The sequence below is a fragment of the Carassius gibelio genome, chromosome A11 (genome assembly GCF_023724105.1).
Source record: "Carassius gibelio isolate Cgi1373 ecotype wild population from Czech Republic chromosome A11, carGib1.2-hapl.c, whole genome shotgun sequence".
Taxonomy (NCBI): Eukaryota; Metazoa; Chordata; class Actinopteri; order Cypriniformes; family Cyprinidae; genus Carassius; species Carassius gibelio.
Window position 1 is genome coordinate 11,124,554 of NC_068381.1, and position 19,962 is coordinate 11,144,515.

General features: G+C 40.6%; 2 protein-coding genes across 6 annotated transcripts in view; both read left to right on the forward strand.

The window, feature by feature from the left end:
- The window catches only part of LOC128022335 (pleckstrin homology domain-containing family G member 5-like), a 57,399-nt gene extending 48,547 nt beyond the window's left edge, over positions 1–8,852 (forward strand). For all 5 annotated transcript variants that reach the window (XM_052609754.1, XM_052609753.1, XM_052609756.1 and 2 more), the window contains 10 exons: positions 764–859; positions 1,099–1,299; positions 2,731–2,841; positions 3,106–3,255; positions 3,661–3,798; positions 3,934–4,053; positions 4,206–4,454; positions 4,557–4,687; positions 5,035–6,024; positions 7,890–8,852. In XM_052609754.1, the coding sequence (XP_052465714.1) occupies positions 764–859; positions 1,099–1,299; positions 2,731–2,841; positions 3,106–3,255; positions 3,661–3,798; positions 3,934–4,053; positions 4,206–4,454; positions 4,557–4,687; positions 5,035–6,024; positions 7,890–7,899 (2,196 nt within the window). In that variant the 3' untranslated portion in view covers positions 7,900–8,852. The remainder of the gene's footprint in view (positions 1–763; positions 860–1,098; positions 1,300–2,730; positions 2,842–3,105; positions 3,256–3,660; positions 3,799–3,933; positions 4,054–4,205; positions 4,455–4,556; positions 4,688–5,034; positions 6,025–7,889) is intronic.
- A 1,677-nt stretch (positions 8,853–10,529) lies between these two features.
- Positions 10,530–19,962, forward strand: part of LOC128022338 (matrix remodeling-associated protein 8-like) — a 29,382-nt gene continuing 19,949 nt past the window's right edge. The window contains exon 1 of the mRNA XM_052609760.1: positions 10,530–10,818. Within this exon, the coding sequence (XP_052465720.1) occupies positions 10,755–10,818 (64 nt within the window). The 5' untranslated portion in view covers positions 10,530–10,754. The remainder of the gene's footprint in view (positions 10,819–19,962) is intronic.

Consider the following 19,962-nt stretch of genomic DNA (forward strand, 5'->3'; position numbering starts at 1 on the left):
ATTTAGCATTTTATCATTTTATTAGGAAATCATATCCCATCATAAATTGTAGAATAACGTCATCTGACTTCATGTACAATGGTAATTGTGTCAGATAAGAATGGTTTTATGACTTAAGGTTTTTCATTGATGTTTTGGTGTATATCATGGAGATGGATGTTTTATTGCCCTTGTCGAAGTAACTAGATGATAAAAAAACAGTGTTTTTTTATTATCAGAAAAAGTCTACATTATACTCTCTACTAAGTGTCTGACAGATCAATCTATTCTGTCTGGAAACATTTTAACTCTCAAAACTAGTCGGACAAATAATAATAATTTAAGTACGTCCTGTGAAATCCATTTGCTACAATTTTGCTACATGTTGTTAACATGAGAGAGATATTCACAAAATGAGACATTAAGGCCATTTACAACACACAGGTTTCTGAATTAACCCATTGCAACCTTTTGATAAATAATGTGTGATTACATTAACCATTAGCCTTGATTGTTGGTTTTAATAGGAAGAGTTTCCCCATGCAGAACCAGAGTGTTTTGTCATCACTATATAAAATATTGGTGTCAGCTTACTGTACAGCTTTGTTCAAACTATACAATATAATTAAGAAATCATTTGAATATGTTGATATGGTACACAAGAAACATTTTTTCTTATTATTGTTTACATTTGTTCTGAATTCTTTAATGAATCAAGAGTCATCCTGGTATGTTCATGCAAAATATAGTATTTTTACTTGTTTTTGTTTGTTTTTTCGTATAGATTTTAACCAGACGTCAGTGCCATCAACAGGAGGCCATATGGGAACTGCTTCAGACAGAGTCAGACTACATCAAGAAATTGCATGTCATTACTGATGTAAGAGCACACTGATGTTAACTTCAATGCATGTATCTTAGTACTTGTGTAAATGTGTCTGATAATGTCATTGAAATATCTCTCATTGTTTTCAACAAGACCATGAGACGATTTTATAATATGCATCTTGTCCAATGCTCATTGACTTCAGCATTTATGATACTTTTATATGACTTGTGACAGATTACATGTGAAACTTTATAGCATGGTATAATCAGAATCTTTTCCTCTTTTGCCAGCTGTTTCTATGTGGCCTGTTAAACCTGCAGGAAAGTGGTTTATTAAGTGAAGTCGAACCTGTGCGCCTCTTCAGTAACATTCAGGATATTGTGCAACTGCATACATCCCTGTGGGCTGAGGTCATGCTGCCAACATTAGAGAAAGCCAGACAAAAAAGATCAGTGATCAACCCCACTGAACTACATGAGGGCTTCAGCACTGTGAGTGTGTGCACACACTATCCCACACAGGAGACACTGCTTGCTGCACACATCATTTTTCAAGACTTAAAGGGGTAGTTCACCCAAAAAATAAAATTTGATGTTTATCTGCCTACTGCCAGGGCATCCAAGATTTCTTCAGTAAAACACAAACAGAGATTTTTAACTCAAACTGTTGCAGTCTGTCAGTCATATAATGTAAGTAGATGGGAATCACAGCTTTGACAGTATGATACACAAACAAAATCAAATTAAACCCTGCGGCTCGTGGCGATACATTGATGTGTAAAGACACAAAACAATCGGTCTGTCCAAGAAACTGAACAGTATTAATATTGTTATTTACCTCTGATTTTCACCACAATGTCTGAACTGTCCTGAGCGTGTGACGCGTCATCTTCTTGCTTTTATGGCTGATTGCAAACTGCATTTGCAACTGTATTTATCACAATATTTATCACAATATTTATGTATTTATCACAATATTTACACTCAAGATCGCAGGTGGCTATGGTAAGGGGCATGACATTTCCCGACCAGGTGCCGAGTGCTGCCAATCACAACACAGACTGGCCCAGCTAACCAATCACAGTGCATTTCGTATTTCAGAAGACCGGCTTTCATTTGATACTGGAACTATTTGAGCCCTTCGGCAACTGGGGAGAGAGGTGTTGTAATAATGTAAAATATGTGAAAAATAATGTGTTTTTCTAACAACCTAGTATGAGAGCCTGTTCTAGTACACCCCCAAAACAAAACCAAGACTTTGTAAAAGAGCGTAATAGGACCCCTTGAAGCCCCTTGAGATACAGAATTTATGAGTTAAGCTAAGTGAATAAGTGCCATCAGAATGAGAGTACAAATAGCTGATAAAAATCATCTCAATAATCCATAAGTAAAACTTCAGTCTATCAATTAATGTCTTGGGAAATTTAAAAGAGTTTAATGAAATATTTAATTAAAATTAAAACTAAATATAATATTTAGTTTCAGGCTAAAATATAATAATAGTCCATAATAGTGCTTCCTCCAGTGAAAAAGTTGTCTTGTATTCAGAAAAGAAATATCTACAGATCAAGCACCTTTTACAAGTGAAAACAATCCCAATTAGTTCTAAACAAATATGTTGGTGGATTCTGATGAGGACAGTATGTGGATGAAGCATTTTTATGGATTGTGGACTGGTATTTTGGCCAGAAGTAATGGTTTAAAGTTAAAACACCTTTCACTTCAGAAGATATTAATTGCTGGATTGGACTCATGTACTGTATATTACTTGTAGATCATTATAATGTTTGAGCTCTCATTCTGACAGCACTCATTACTAGATTTACAGCAGTTTTCATTTTTGGGTGCACTATTCCTTTAAAGTTATCAAAATCGCCTCTAAAGATTTTTAAACATCATTTTACTTAAATTTTTTGTGTGCAGTTTGGTTTCCGATTCAAGCCCTACATCCGTTACTGCATGGAAGAAGAGGCCTGTATGGAGTACATGCGCACTTTACTGAAAGACAATGAGCTCTTCAGAATATATGTAACTGTGAGTAATTATTACCATCCGTATCTGGTCGCTCTTCAGACAGACACATTAACCTTTGATGGATTCAGTCTGGCGGCAAATATAAAGGCAGCTCTGAAGGTTTATTATATACAAGAGATATGAGAGGTCTTTAGTATAATAACCTGTACAGTGACAGCACCCTCATTATGACTCAGTGTTTCTCTCATAGTTTGCTTATGCTGCGAGTGTATGTTTATGATTGTTCACCAAATGAGACTTTCAATAAACTTTTCCATCCTGCAGTGGGCAGAAACTCATAAACAGTGCAACCGTCTGAAGCTGACAGACATGTTGGTGAAGCCTCATCAAAGGCTCACTAAATACCCACTGCTGCTCAAAAGTGTGTTGAAAAAGACAGATGACCTGGCAACTCGTGAGGCCCTTAACAAAATGGTAAGAAAGGAGGTGCACATGCGCACATTATTCAGTAGTATTTAGTTTATTTTAATGTTGTTTACAATAGTGTGTTCATGCCACTGGGTTTTGGGATTCACAATGATGTGACATATTCAAATATCTAAAACCACATTTAAATTTTTGGATTAAATTTTTTTTACAATAATTGGAAGAATTTGAACCACGTAATGTCGAGTCGATGTCGACTAGTCGCTGCTGACATCACTAATGAACAAATAAGCCTGAACCTTGAGCTGAGACTGTAACACCTTGTGCACATAGCTGTACATATTTTTTTCTTTTTCTTTTATGTCTATTTTCTATAGGCTATTTTTATTGTCTATTATTTTTTTATCTATTGACAGCCACAATACTACTGTTAATATTTGCTTTTGTGGTCAGGTGGCTACTGTTGAATGCTTCATTAACAGTGTGGACTCACAAATGAGACAAAGGGAGGAAAAACAGAAGCTGGCTGCCATCGCTGGACGTATAGAGGCGTATGAGGCCGTGGAGGGGGCCAGCGAGGAGGTGGAGAGGGTGAGATGCATAAACTATGAGATACTATCATGGCTTCAGAATGCTGCCTGGTTTATATGAGATCTTGAAGAAACAAACAGCGTGACTGATCGGTGTCTCTATAATTATCCATTGTGCTTTGCATTGATCCTTCAGATCCTCAGGGAATATAATAATTTTGACCTGACTGCTCCAGTCATGGGCGCCCCACCTGAAGAGACTCGGCAGCTGCTCCTAGAGGGAGCTCTCAAAATGAAGGAGGGTAAAGAGAGCAGGGTACGATTTCCTTCTTTTTTTTATTTGTTACTGGAAAAAGCCTCAAAGCCTGCATTTATAAGTGCACTTTAGTATGAAATACATTTGTAACTAACAGCTAGTAGTTGTCTAAAAGCTTCTCACTGGTCTCCATTAACTCCTGTTTCCGACAGATGGATGTATACTGTTTCCTATTCACTGATGTTCTGTTGATTACTAAGTCCGTGAAGCGTGTGGAGAAGGTGAAGGTGATCCGGCAGCCTCTTGTCATCCATAACACAGTGTGCAGAGAGCTGAAAGACCCAGGAAGCTTCCTCCTTATCTACCTCAACGAGTTTCGATGTGCCGTTGCCTCCTACTGCTTTCAGGCCAACAGTGGCACTCAGGGCCGCAGCTGGATTGAGGCCATTTACAATGCACAGGTAATTGGAATAACCTACTGCATCCTTCTGATTAATAATGTTTGGTCACTGTAACCATTGGCCTTGATTGTTGGTTTTAATATGAAGAGTCTTCCCATGCAGAACCAGCTCCAGAGACTTTGCTCTGAGACCCAGAGAGATGACACTGATGACAGAGATGAGGATGAGACAGAAAGCAGCATGTCCACCTCTAGCTCTCCATCAATACACCACAGAGAGCCGCTAGGCAAGAGGTAATGTTTTCCTTATATCCTGTATATATACTATATAGTGTATGTAGATTATGTAGTTCAAACAGTAAAGCATGGCACTAGCAAAACTATTAGTAATGCAATGTAAGTAATTTTAGATAAAAGCCTGTGCCAAATCTATCAATTAAAATGCAAATAAACAGATTTGCTTAAATGATGTAAAAAAACAAAAAAAAACAAATATATATATATATATATATATATATATATATATATATGAAACTGATATGTATTCATGCATTAATAATATATGTGATAAATATAATTAAATATAGAAATGGCACAATAGATTCATTAAAGATCTAAGTTTAATTTTTCTTTTCCAAAAGCCTCTCTCTTTCACCAAGTCACTCTGATGGCTCCACCGAAACCCTTTCTGTGGCGACTATGGAAGAAACTGATGAGGTTGGGTCTTTGTCGACAGTTCGGACTGCATCGCTAAGAAATTCCCTGCTGTCTTCATCAAGCCAGCAGGATTCCTTCTCCACTAGTAACAGTAAAACTCTGGAAGGTCTGAGTGATTTGGGTGCCACAGACCTGGATCCAGAAAGTCGCTCTCTTTCTATAGACAGTGCATATGGAACTCTCTCACCTCAGTCCCTGATCACAGAGCTGGACTTAAAGGGGGTGGTTTGCCAGAGCGAGGGAGAAGAGACTGATGCTGGGGAGGAAGAAGAGGCATTTGAGGATGATGAAGATGGTGATGAGGAGGATTCACTGACCTGGAATGGCTCTCAGATTACTGTTAATGAGTCCTACATTTTAGATGGCAGTGTAGGCAAAGAGGAGCTTGGCCAGAAGAATGATTTTTCTGCGATGTCTCAGGTTACGGGTTGTCGCTCACATACACTGCGGCGCCGTTCGCCCATCCAGCCACGTCCAGACCACCTGCAGCACTTTGCCCTAAGGTCACGCTCAGAAGATGACCTCCTTCAATGCCTCACAGGTCCTCTCCATCCCTCTGGCAGGAACAACATCAGCAAGAGCTTGACACACCTCGCCAAACAGATGTCTCACAGCACAGTCCTATTCCAGACAGACGAGGAAGACTTCCGTGAAGACCCCATCACACTGTCGAACAAACTGACGAACACTCTTAGGAGAGCAGAGTCCAGGCATGTGCAAAGGCCCCTCAGCTGCCCCAATGGCCATTCAGACTTTGAGATTAAAGAGAATGAGACACCACCCTCTGGTGGTCTGGAGGAAAACAGTGACTTGGTGCTATCCCAGCAGCCACTTCAGCAGCATAAGAAACTGACTGTGGCTCAGTTACACAGGATACGTGCTACCATGGTGATCAATTCAACACTGACAGCATCGTAAGTCTACAAACACACCTAATATTTCACATATTAAGGTCATATTTCACTCCTAAATCGGAAAAAATAAAATAATTACACTTTAAAATGCATAATACAAAAAGAATACTTTTCATAATTAGATTATATATATATATATATATATATATATATATATATATATATATATATATATATATATATATATATATATATATATATATATATATATATATATATATATATATGTATTAATGCATTAATAATATATGTGATAAATATAGTTAAATATAGAAATGGCACAATAGATTTATTAAAGATCACAATAGATTTATTAAAGATCAAAGTTTAATTTATATATATATATATCGTTTTATTTTGCACAAAGATAAGGAAACCAATTTTAGGTATTTTTACACTGACAATTTTCAGTCGGTTGCTTGTAATATAAAAAACAAAACGTATCATTGCTATAATTAAAAAAGTACACAGTACTGTAAAAGTTTGTGAGCCTTTTCAAGGCTACATTAATTTAATCAGAAATACTATTAAAAAAACATTAATATTGTAAAATATTTTTACAATTTAAAAGAAGCATTTTAATACATTTTAAAATGTAATTTATAAATTTGAATAGCAAAGCTAAATTTTCAGCATCATCATTACTCCAGTCCTCAGTATCACATGATCCTTCAGAATCATTTTAATATGTTGATTTGGTGCTCAAGAAACAGTTATTATTACTATTATTATTATTTTATTAATATTGAAAACATTGCTGCTTAATATTTTTGTGGCAACTGTGATATATTCAGGTGCCTTTGAAAAAAGTTCAAGAGAACAGCATTTATTTGAAACCGAACTCTTTTGTAACACTGTAATTGTCTTTACTGTAATTTTTTATCAATGTAATACATACTTAAAATAAATCTTACTGACTCCAGTCCTTTGAATGGTAGTGTACATTTGTAAAGTAGAATTTGGTAATATTTGTTGTATTACATTTAATTTAGTGCTTGTGTCTGGACATGAGGAGTGTTAGTACTGAGAATATTTTGTCATGAAAATAAAATAAAATAGGTATTATTTTTAATGCAAAATGTAATTTCCGTCGTGTAACCACAAACAAATTGCAATTCAAACATGTTGCTTAGTCCTTGTCTCTCTTCACTAACTGCACGTGGTAATTTAGCCATTCTTATAAACTTGTTATAAAAAGATGTGAGCACTAGGCATTACTATGTACCCCTCAAACTCTTGTCATCTCACTAATAGCTTGCTGACAGATTGTTCCTGCATGTTGTTATAAAACTCTCCTTCATTGTCCAGACATGCTCGCACAGCGTGTCCTCCTCATTGTTAATGTTCTCTGCAGAGTGTGGCACACCATTAGCCATCAGTGTGGACTCAGCCCATTAGAAGACAGTGTGCTCTTCTAATATAGCTTTTAATAGGTTGAGACACAGTGATCTCGGTCAGTGAGGCACAGGATAGCCAAGCCTCTATTGTCTAGTCATCATAGGAAGTTGGCATTTCAACATCCAGTGCTTTTCCCCCCAGTGTCTTTTATCTAATAATCTCAGTCTCCACCCAGAGTTATTAGAGAATTGGACCTTCAGAAACAATAACTAGATCTAGAATCCTGAGTACTGAGGTTTTCACTTTTTTCCATTTATTCAATATATTTTCCACCTTGTGGAAGGTCTCTCAATGTTCCCTGATGTTTGAGTGAATGATTTGTTGTTATGAAATGCTATGCAGTTGCTTTGAAATTATATTAAATATGATGTCACATTACAGATATATCATTAATTTGCTATTTATTTTAAAAAAAATCTGTTTCTCTCTCTCTCTCTCTCTCTCTCTCTGTCTGTCTCTCTTTCTAGGGAAGTGTAGTATTGGTGTAAATGAAGCTGATGCCATTAGCTGGTCTATTGGTGGGACTTAAACCAAGTCTTTGGTCCAAGACTACATCTGCAAAGATATGTGTCCAAGAGGAAGTACAACTCAGTGACTCAAATATAAACAGGCAGAAACAGGGATAACACTATGGAACTCAGTTAAAAGCCATGACTATAATTCAATGTAGAATATAAAGGTAAAGGGTTATATATACTGTACAAAGACATTTTGTATAATACTTGTCTGACAAAAAAGAGACTTGAGTTAATCAGTTTTCATTCAGCGATGCACCAGTCAGGGCTTTTGCAGAGTAAAAGGGACAGTAAAGAAAAGAATTGTTTCCAATTTCTAACTCCATTCCATACATGTCCTTGGATCTATTTTCACAAAAAGTATGACTATAAGCTCAGAAGCACTGTTAATCGCAGAATTTACCTGAATTGTCATTTTGCTTGAATTGTCAATTAATTTGACCTCTGAGTCTTAAGGGCTTTTTTCAATTCTAGATGATGTAGCTCCTGAAACACCTAAAATAAAAATGGGTTGTAGGAATTGACTAAATCTCACTTGTGATACGAAAAAAAAAAAAAGAACAACTGTGGACTATTTTTACTTCAAACGCCACAATAATCAACTTGCATGCATTTGTTTTTTCAGTGTTCTGTAAATACGGTATTTATTGAACCTGCTCTGTTTTGTAGAACATTTTTATTGTTGATGCCTTTTGATTGTTGTTTCTTTTTGCTATTTGAATGGTTAGCACTGTCTCTGATTTGTCTATTGACATAAAAAAAAAAGGGCTGAATCTTATGTCTTATCTCTGGATTTGATTGGTTTACATATGTAGCTTCAATATTAACAGGTTACAAATTTGCACAGTGCTTCTTAAGAAAGAAAGGAGAAAACACAACCTGCAAGCTTCCCATTAAAATGCTTCAGACTCCAAATCCACTGCCAAAATGTGTCTATTTTATTTATAAAACTGAATGAATGATATCATCTCTTGTTATTAAGAGGAAATTCCAAAAATTGGAGTGTCTCCAAATGTTTATATCATTCCAAGCAAATCTGAATGGTCCTTGTCTAATTTTAATGTTTTGGTTACACTATGTGCTTATTTTTCTTGGTGTGACATTTAATGCAACATGGGTTTAGAATTCAGTGCAGTACAGGAGTGAGCTCTCAAATGTGAAATTACAATATTCCAATAATCCACAAGGTGGAAGCAAAGATCTACTTTTTTTTTAAACCTTCGACTTCATATGTTGTTTGTACAGCTGATAAAGAGATGTGGTGATGCAATTTATATTTCCATCATTTTCATCACTTTTATGTAAACCCAAATATGAACAGGCTGAAATGTAAAATCAACTAAGGCAATTTAATGTTCAGAAATAAATGGGCTATTTGCTATATCAGTTATGACAATATCATGTACAATCCCGATTCCAAAAAAGTTGGGTCACTGTAAAAATTGTGAGTAAAAAAGGAATGAAATAATTTACAAATCTCATAAACTTATATTTTATTCTCAATAGAATATAGATAACATATCAAATGTTGAAAGTGAGACATTTTGAAATGTCAAGCCAAATATTGGCTCATTTTGAATTTCATGAGAGCTACACAGTCCAAAAAAGTTGGGACAGGTAGCAATAAGAGGCAGGAAAAGTTAAATGTAAACAAGGAACAGCTGTAGGACCAATTTGCAATGTATTAGGTCAATTTGCAACATTATTGGGAATAAAAAGAGTGGCAGTGTCTCTCAGAAGTCAAGAAGGGCAGGGGAACACCAATTCCCCCATAATATAATATGGCTACTGAAATTATTAGAATCTGCTTCCACATCTTTATAGTCTAAAATTGACTAACTATAGAAATACATTTGTACCTCTCTCTTTGCTCGTTCTTAGGAGAATGAGGCTGTCTTGATGGTTTGTTCTCCTAGAGTTTTATTGCTCATATTGGGAGCTGAGTCTGCACTGTGGCTCATAACCATGCTGTGAGAAATGCCAGTAAACACACCACCAACACCCTGATGAAACAACGCTAACTGGGGCCACCTTCACTAATTATTACCAGGTCTTACCTTAGACAACTCTGGCCATGCAACTGGAATGATCATCAGTAAAATACAAAAAACTACGTTGCTAAATGCAAAAAACAAACGAAAAAAAACAAAAACAAATAAATAAATAGCAACCGACCAGTTTAAGCCTATATATTTGTATTCCGCAAATATCCTACTCATGCTATTTTACTTGTCACAGATTGAAAGCCGAGTGAACTGAGTTGGACGGAGTGACAGTGATTTCTGCAGATAATGGGGGGAAATATATGTTGTGGAAAGAAAAATTTTAAGTTTCTTTGGGGGAACGCAGAAGTTTAGTTTGGGAATCGTTTGAAATTGGAAGGCTTTCTGCTGTAGGCTAGGCTAATAAATAGACCCTATATCATAAAACTTCTTAGCGCATTTTGCTCATTTTCTTATAAGAACTGTTTTTAAGATTTTCATATTTGCTTGCAAAACGTGAGTCACCAGCATTTCACATCGCAGCTTAAGGGATATGAACAAAGACCGTAGCTCAGTGGTTCGAGAGAGAGAGAGAGTGAGAGAGAGAGAGAGAGAGAGAGAGAGAGAGAGAGAGAGAGTAGTCAACTGAAGGCGAGAGTAGTCAACTGAAGGCGAGTCAGTCTCAACTGAAGGCGGGTCAGTAGAGCAGACTGCTGCTGATGTCGCTGGTCGACAAACAGCAAGTCTTCCTTCGCGATAGAAGTTTGTTAGGTGAATAAACCTACAAATTCGTCTTTATACTGCTTTTAACTCATCCTAGAGTGAATAACCCAAGATGATATCGGACATGAAGAACTTGGCTGTGCCGTTGTGCGCTCGAGCACTTTTCTTGGCTCAACGTGAGTTCAATCTGATTTACCTACAAAGTTATTGTTGTTCTTTAAGCTTTAGTGCGGCTCTGTTTACATTGAAGAATATGAATAAATATGGTCTGGAATAAAAATTAAAATGGACTAAAATGCTTAATTTTGTGTGGTATATAAGGTAATGTCTCTCTTCTCTCACCTGAGTGTAGGCTTATCTTTGGCATGTCTCTGGAGAGTCGTAAATGTTTGCGAATATTATCCGCTGTTTAAAAGTTTTATAAAGTAATTTAATGTTTTTTCAGTCTGTATTTCGCACTGTTGAGACGCAGATAACTTCAAACTTGTGTTCCAGACTGATGACTTTGTTTTGAAATAACCCAAAGGGAAGTTTCTGCTCCCGTCATGATATGAGCACCAAAAGTTAAGCACATAAAAGATAAAAAGGGAAATTAATATATTTCTGGACATTCTGTGGAATGAATGCTAAATGTGGTATGGAATTTTTTTTTGTGCAGAGGGGAATTCAAGTGGTGAGCATGAGATATTTGTCCACGATGGCCTTGTTTTTCTCGTTGAAATGTCTGATCCAGTGATGGTTTACAAAGAGCTGAAGTTTATTCTTTCTTTTTCTCTTTGCACTGAAAATTCCCCTTACCTAACACTTTGGACCTAGAGTTGCATATTTAGAACTCAGGAGTGATTCAGGGTGATTCACTTGACACAAACAGCAAAGGTATATGGTTTTATTTAAAACAAGTGTAGATGTTTTATTATTCAGATCTACTCATCACAGATTGAGTCAGTGTTGTAAACGTATGATTAACCAGTTTTGGTCAGTTAAAGGATTGGTTCACTCGAGAATGAAGATGTGCAAGCTGAAGATGGAAGATGTATGGGTCGCGCTTGCCTCTGGGAAATGTAGGAGCAAAGGAAACAAAGTGTCCTTACTTTAGCAAAGGAAAACCTGACCCCTCTTGGCTTACTTCAAAATCCTCCAACTTTTTTCTTCACAAATCCTCGCTTTGTGCTTCCAATTCGTGTCCAGCATTTTGTTTTGTTCTCTCTCCACGCTTGTCACTAACTACGCTGCGCTGATCCGCCTGCACGTTTTCTGGTTCCCCACAGTCAGCAGAAGTGAGGAATTTTTTTTTATTACATTTAAAATCTGGTTCCCTTTCGATACTTCACTCATACTGCGTATGGGGAAAAGCTCCTTTTTTCCTCGATACTGAAGCCTTTTTTCAATAACGCAGTGCAACTGCACTGCCATTGGTTTAATCTGTAAACTTTTTTAAACCAATGACAGCGCTGCGTAGCTGCGCGAGCCTGTGGCGATGCAGCGCGCCAAAGCCCGCCAAAATGGGCGGGGCGAATGGCTATATAAGCAGGCAATCGCCAGAGGAAATCAGATCTTACTCCTTCAGCGACGACTTCACTTCGCTGGATCTCTGCTGAACGCCTTCGCCTGGAACGAGCTCTCGCCGTCGAAGAGGCACCGCAGCGGACCAGCTGAGACCGCCGACCGCCTGCAGCGCCGGCGTACTCGCAGAAAGCCGCTCTCAGCGCCGATCTCGGGCCGCCCGCTTCCCGCTTCCGGCCGCTTCTCAGCGATCTCCTGCCGCCATCCGGCGATCCTAAAAGAGCTTTTTCCAGCGGTTTTCACCGCTCTAAAAGAGCGTTTCTAACGCCGTTTTAACGGCGACGGCCATGCCGCGCCACAGCTGTGGCACATGCAGAGCCCCTCTGCATGAGGACGACGGCCATGGTGAGTGTGTTTTCTGCCTGGGTAAACCCCACGCTGAGGCTGCACTCACTGAGACTTCATGCTGCTTTTGTGAAAGCATGAGTCTCGCCTCTCTGCGCTCGCGGATTGCTTTCTTTAATGAAAGTAATCCCGCCCCTCGCGCCCTCCCGTCTTTTTCCTCCCGCGAGCCGGCCAGGAAAAGACAGCGGGGAAGAGGGGCTCAGCGCCCAGATTTGGGTGAGCTCACGCCGGCTCAGCGCCCGCGTTCCCCCCCCCTTTCCAATGAGAGAGCCGTCCCCTGTCCTCTTCTCACGCCCAGAGCAGCGTCCCTCGGCTGAAGCGAGCGACCTCGTCTCTTCGGGCCATCCCCGGAGTGTCCAAGTGGGTGTTGGGGATAATAAAACACGGATACTCACTGCAGTTCGCCCGAAGACCCCCGCGTTTTCGCGGAGTGATTCCCACCTCAGTAGAGCCGGACGACGCTCAGGTCCTCCGCACCGAAGTGATGACGCTGTTAAGGAAGGGAGCCATAGAGATAGTTCCTCCCTCAGACAGCGGGTCGGGGTTCTACAGCCGTTATTTCCTTGTCCCCAAGAAAGATGGCGGTCTCAGACCCATCTTAGACCTCAGACACTTGAACCTTTCCCTCATGAAACGGAAGTTCAAGATGTTGACACTGAAGCAGATCCTCATGCAGATTTGCCCCGAGGACTGGTTCTTCTCGCTGGACCTGAAAGATGCTTACTTTCACATCCAGATAGCCCCCCATCACAGACGATTCTTGAGATTCGCGTTCGAGGGTGTGGCTTACCAATATACAGTCCTTCCCTTTGGGCTGTCTCTAGCTCCCCGCACTTTCACGAAGTGCATGAACGAGGCGCTCTCCCCTCTGAGACAGATGGGAATTCGCATTCTGAACTATCTCGACAACTGGCTCATTCTAGCCCAGTCACGAACCGAGCTAGACCACAACAGATCCGTGCTCCTGAGCCACTTACAGTGCCTAGGACTCAGGGTCAATTTCGCCAAGAGCTCACTGCTCCCCAGCCAACGTATTACGTTCCTGGGAGCAGTTTTCGACTCCGTCAATATGAGGGCGGTCATATCACCAGAGCGCGCTCTGGTACTTCAGCAGCTCGCGGCCTCTGTCAAGAACAAAGCCTGTTTCCCTCTGAAGTTCTTTCTAGAGCCCGACCGATATATCGGCCGGCCGATATTATCGGCCGATATGAGCTAATTGCATTTAAATCGGCATCGGCGTTTATAACGGCCAATGAAACATGAAAAAACAGAGTCTCATGCTTCACTCATGTTATGAGTGTTGCATACTTTGCCCACCAGAGGGCGGTCTGCAACTCCAGAGTTGACAACAGCGCCAGAAATTCACTACAGAAGGACAGCCAAGCCACCCAGGTGAGTCTGTCGTTCGTCATATGAAATGATTGTAGATTTAGTTCATACACTGTATATAAAAACGGTGTGGTAGTTCTAGCTAACGGTCCTATCATTATCACTTCTAAATATTCTGCAACATCACTTACAGCCGCTCATGCATTGCTATATTAGATTAGCCACAAAGCTAATACCATGTTTATTAGTGGAAGAGCGCGAACGTTAATAAGAGGTCAAACTATAACGTTAGCATTTAAATTATTCTTATACTATTGCGGTGTGTTTCCCACATAATGACCGCGTAATGGTCCTTTCACACAGGACGCGATATGCTGGGTTCAGCGTTGCCCTTCAGATACAACGCGATTTGCGCTGCGCTGCGCTATGGCGTTGGCGGAGTTTTAATAGTCTGTTGTTCCTCCTTTCGGTCAGCAGCAAACATGTATCTGTCCTGTTGTAAGAAGCGAGCGATAGCGCTAGTCCAGCTGATGATAATTAAGAGAGAAGCAAGGAAGAGAAGGCTACCCTCAGGTCCAGAGCACAATTTGGTGAATTCAGGCTGGTTATGTTACTCTAACGCTAATATAGCTTCCTTTTTAGCAGGCCCCTTAAATGCTTGCTATTAACTTGTTTGAAGGTGGTGCTTCTCAAAATTGACAGCGGTGTGTTCATGACACTAACGTTAACCATTCAACTTCGAATTGATTCCGTAATCTTCCGGTAACAGTAGGCTAACTTTACGTTCGCCAGCGCATGACGATGTTTTGATTCAGACTGCACAAAGAGAAGAGGAGAAGATATACGGGTCCGTTGTGAATGTGTCTGTGAGAGCAAATATAGTGTAATTACAGTAACTACAGTAGGTGCGTAAGAAATGATTAAACCAGAGGGGACATGTAAATAAATGTGAGCTGAACACGCGCTTTTTTTTTTTTTTTTTTTTTTTTTTTTTTACATATTGTTTCAAAGCAGCTTTACAGACATAACAGGAAAATGTTGAAATAATATAGTTAAATATAAGTAGGTAATACCTATTGCTTGACAAATAAAAAAAATATATAAATTTCTCATTTTTGCCTATGTAGGAGATCCCTGTTTATTATTATTATAATTCTAATGATGACATGAGTAATGATACATGGTGATATTATTAATACACATGCTTATTCTTTCTCTGTCTCTCTTTCTGCCCTACAGATACCTGAAAAAGGTGAATGCTGTAGCAGCAAAGTGTGGGACTACTTCTGCAAATACTTTAACTTTAGTATTATAATTTATTTACAGTACACACACAGACTGTTAAAACCAGCTTCAGCTGGAAGAAAGTAAAAGTGTTAAATGTTTAAAACCAGACTGTTTTTTGATCATTAAAAAATATATACTTTTGATGTGCAATTGTTTAGTCATTGAGACCGTAATCTAAGGCTTTTTTTTTTTTTACATAAATCCCTTCTGGAAAATGGTTTATACAGCCCACATACATAGAACAGGTAGATATTTTGCTATTCAATGTTGTGTAAGTGCAGTTTATAGGAAATGGGTCTAATATCCAGTTTACTTTCAAAATCAAAATATCGGCTTATAAATCGGCTATTTTCGAGTTAATATCGGCATCGGCATCGGCCCCCAAAAATCCATATCGGTCGGGCTCTAGTTCTTTCAGAGGATGCTAGGGCTGATGGCTTCCGCCTCCCCAGTTTTACGGCTCGGCCTCCTACGAATGCGGCCCTTGCAGTACTGGCTGAAACTGCGGGTCCCACCTCATGCTTGGCGGCACGGCCGCTTTCGCATCAGGGTCAACCAGGCCTGTCTAGCAGCCCTGGAGCCTTGGATGAACCCTGTTTGGTTCAGTCGTGGTGTACCCCTACAGGCGGTTTCCAGAAGGACGGTGCTCTCAACGGATGCGTCCAACCTGGGTTGGGGGGCTCTGTGCGAGGGCAGACCAGCCTTCGGCTTGTGGTCACACGAAGAAAGCCATCTTCATATCAACTGCCTCGAGATGCTGGCAGTAGAACGAGCCCTTCAATCCTTTCAGGCAATCTTGGAAGGGCGCCACATCCTAGTCCAGTCGGACAGCATGACAGTGGTGTCCTACATAAATCACCAAGGCGGCCTTTCGTCCAGCCGCCTCTGCGCACTGGCAAAGCGCCTCTTGTAATGGGCATTACCCAGGTTGCGATCGCTCAAGGCGACACACATACCTGGCAAGACGAATCTGGGAGCAGACATGCTTTCACGGAGCAATGTCCCCTCGGACGAGTGGATGCTCCATCCCCAGACGGTTCTCAAAATCTGGGAGATTTTCGGGAAGGCAGAGGTCGACCTCTTCGCCTCAGAAAGCAACTCTCATTGCCCAACTTATTTTTCAAAGGAAACAGATGCGCTGGCCCACAACTGGCCCAGCCTCCTTCTTTATGCTTTTCCCCCGATCGCTCTGATCCCTCAGGTCATCAGACGAGTCAGGGAAGACAGACACAGAGTCCTCCTAGTGGCCCCACTCTGGAGGACCCAAGTTTGGTCCTTGGAGCTTTTCAGGCTTTCCATGAAAGCCCCATGGCCGATCCCCCTGAGGCGGGACCTCCTCTCTCAGGCGAACAGGACAATCTGGCATCCACAGCCAGAACTCTGGGCTCTGCATGTATGGTCCCTCGATGGGAGCCTCTGAGCCTCCCCGGGGACGTACTACACACCATTGCTCAGGCAAGAGCCCCGTCTACAAGACGCCTCTATGCCCAAAAATGGTCAGTCTTTGTTGACTGGTGCTTAGCACAAAACAAAGACCCTGTTGAGTGTGATGTATCTCCGATACTGTCATTTCTCCAGGAGCGTCTAGAAAAGGGTCTCACCCCTTCCACACTCAAAGTGTACGTAGCAGCCATTGCAGCATTTCATGCTCCTATTGCTGGCCAATCAGTGGGTCGAAACAGCCTCATTGTGCGTTTCCTGAGAGGTGCTAGGCGGTTGAAGCCCCCACGTCCTCTTACCGTTCCCACTTGGGACCTTCACACGGTCCTTGGAGCACTCAAAGGACCTCCCTTTGAACCGCTGCGGTCAGCTGACCTTCGGCCCCTAACGCTCAAAACCGCTCTGCTACTTGCTCTAGCATCGGTCAAGCGTGTTGGCGATTTGCAGGCCCTCTCGGTGAGCCCTGCATGCCTTGAGTTTGGGCCCAATGACTCTAAGGTCATTTTAAAACCCAGGCATGGCTACGTACCTAAAGTGCTCTCGACGCCATTCAGAGCACAGGTAATTTCCCTCTCAGCTCTGCCTCCGTTGTCAGGTGAGCGAGAACTGGATTTACTCTGCCCAGTGAGGGCTTTGAGAATTTACATTGAGCGGTCACAGCCGTTCAGGCAATCTGACTAGCTTTTTGTCTGCTTTGGTGACCGCACCAAAGGGTCTTTGGTCTCAAAGCAACGCCTCTCGCGTTGGATAGTTGAAGCTATCGCTCTATGTTACTCCTCTATGGGCCTTGAGTGCCCCATAGGAGTTAGAGCCCACTCTACTAGAGGGATGGCCTCTTCATGGGCCTGGTCTAGTGGTGTCTCTATCAAGGACATCTGTGAGGCAGCCGGCTGGTCCTCGCCGTCCACTTTTGTCAGGTTCTATAACTTGGATATCCCGACCTTGCATGCTCGGGTTCTTTCGGTTTGATACGACGGCCTCTAGCAGACTCTGTCATCATACCACCTCCAGGGAGCTAGCTCCCTCTCAGCAGTGTAGTGTCAAGGGTTCGATGGCTCCGGCCCTCTCACTTATCCTCTGGACCCCAGGGTGTTCAAGTTAAGTCTTGTCGTTCCCTACCGTGGCACGGCGCGGTTGAATTCGTTCCCCATACGCAGTATGAGTGAAGTATCGAAAGGGAACGTACTCGGTTACGAACGTAACCTCGGTTCCCTGAGATACGGAACGAGTACTGCGTTATATGCCGTGCCACGAGGCTGCGGGTTCAGTGTCGTCGCTTCAGTCATATGACCTGATTTCCTCTGGCGATTGCCTGCTTATATAGCCATTCGCCCCGCCCATTTTGGCGGGCTTTGGCGCGCTGCATCGCCACAGGCTCGCGCAGCTACGCAGCCTGTCATTGGTTTAAAAAAGTTTACAGATTAAACCAATGGCAGTGCAGTTGCACTGCGTTATTGAAAAAAGGCTTCAGTATCGAGGAAAAAAGGAGCTTTTCCCCATACGCAGTACTCGTTCCGTATCTCAGGGAACCGAGGTTACGTTCGTAACCGAGTACGATATTTATCTTACAAAAATGCATGAATTGGCTACAGGGGGCTTTTATTCACCCGCCAAAGCTGTATGAGGGACGTTTTATTACAGATGCGCACACTTTATTTCACATCTTCTGAACTGTTGACAACAAACACCCACTTACCCCACTGACAGGCTTGGAAAAGCAAGGACAATTTTTTATATAACTTCGATTGGATTATTCTGAATAAGGAAAGTCACACACACCTAGGATGCTTCGATGGTGACGAATTTTCATTCTAGGGTGAACTAACTCTTTTAGACAAGGCCCTATTGGCAGTTGGGCCAATGACAAGTTTTTTTTTTGTTTTGTTTTTTATTTTCAATCAGAGCTTAATATTTTGATGTAAAACTAAACTCTTTTTGAATTATACATGTCTTTGCCTCTATTTGAACTTCTAAATGGATTTGTTTCATCAATCCAGCCTGATAAATACTCCATACACTGAATATCTGAAGTAAAATGTTCACTATACTTACTGTTTTCACTTTATCCCCTATCTTGACTATTCATCTTAAATTAATACACTTGACATTTTGCAGTGGTTTCTGTTTTGAGTGGATAATCCCAAAACATTTCTGCACACTCAGCAGGGGCCCGTTCTTCGTACGTCGCTAACTCAGTTAGCTGGATTTGATTGTTGACGATTTGGCGTAATCTTTGATCGTTTGGTTCTTCGAAGCTCATCCCGGAGCTGCTGTCATAGCAACAGGTCCGTAAACTTAAACCTGCTCGGGAGCAGGCTTATTTCATGTAAACAGGATTAGATCGCTTCTTTTCAACCAGAACTGATACTCAAAATATGTCTGCTACCACCGCTACTTTATTACAAGAGTATCGTACTGATCCAGGGACAATAATTTAAAATAATAATCATTAAAAAAATAATTTAAAAATAATATAAAAATGCTGTGTTGTCCATATAAGCCTACTATAGACACAGACAGTTTTACTCACTGAAATATTTATTTGTCACAAAATTATTACTTCATAATTGTATTAGAGTCTTACACACATGCTATACAGATAATAGAGTCGTGCATTATTTTGAGTGATGACTGCTATTATACGAGTGGCTTGATGGAGCGCAGGAGATGCAGATAACATGATATTGACTCTTAAGAAACTTTCATTAATGCTATCACGTAACAAATCTTTCCAAATATAAAATGAAATGAATAGATAATTTCTACTTTGAAATAAAAATGTGAAGACTGCACAACTATTATAAATTGCGAATCTAAATAATTGGGAATCATGAAAAACAATTCTAATACAACAAAAACATGTATCTATTATCTGTTTCATGTATCTATTATAACATTTATGTAGTTTTGTTTGCTTGGCTGTTTCCTTATAAAAGTCATTTTAAATTATATGACGTCATTACATTGCCGTCTTGCCACCAGCCAATCGCTGCACTGCTGATCATGGTTTCGAGGATCGATACATATCCCATTTTAACCCAACACATGAACGCGCAATTATCTCAGATAACTCAATCCAGCGATACTAATCATACACAACAGGTGTGTTCGAAGAACCCAATTAGCCAGATGTGTCATTTGATCTTGGATGTAATAAGCGACGTACGGGAACGGGCCCCAGGTCTGTGAGAGAAAAAAAGTGAAATCTTACCTATAGTTAACCCCTATAAACAAACCTCAGTTACAAGGCCAATACCCAGGGCTTGATGAACAGCACTGCTTTTTCTTTTTTTCTGCTGGGCTGAGATTAAGAACCCGGGCTCATTTCTGGTGTAGGACTATTTATGAAATCATTT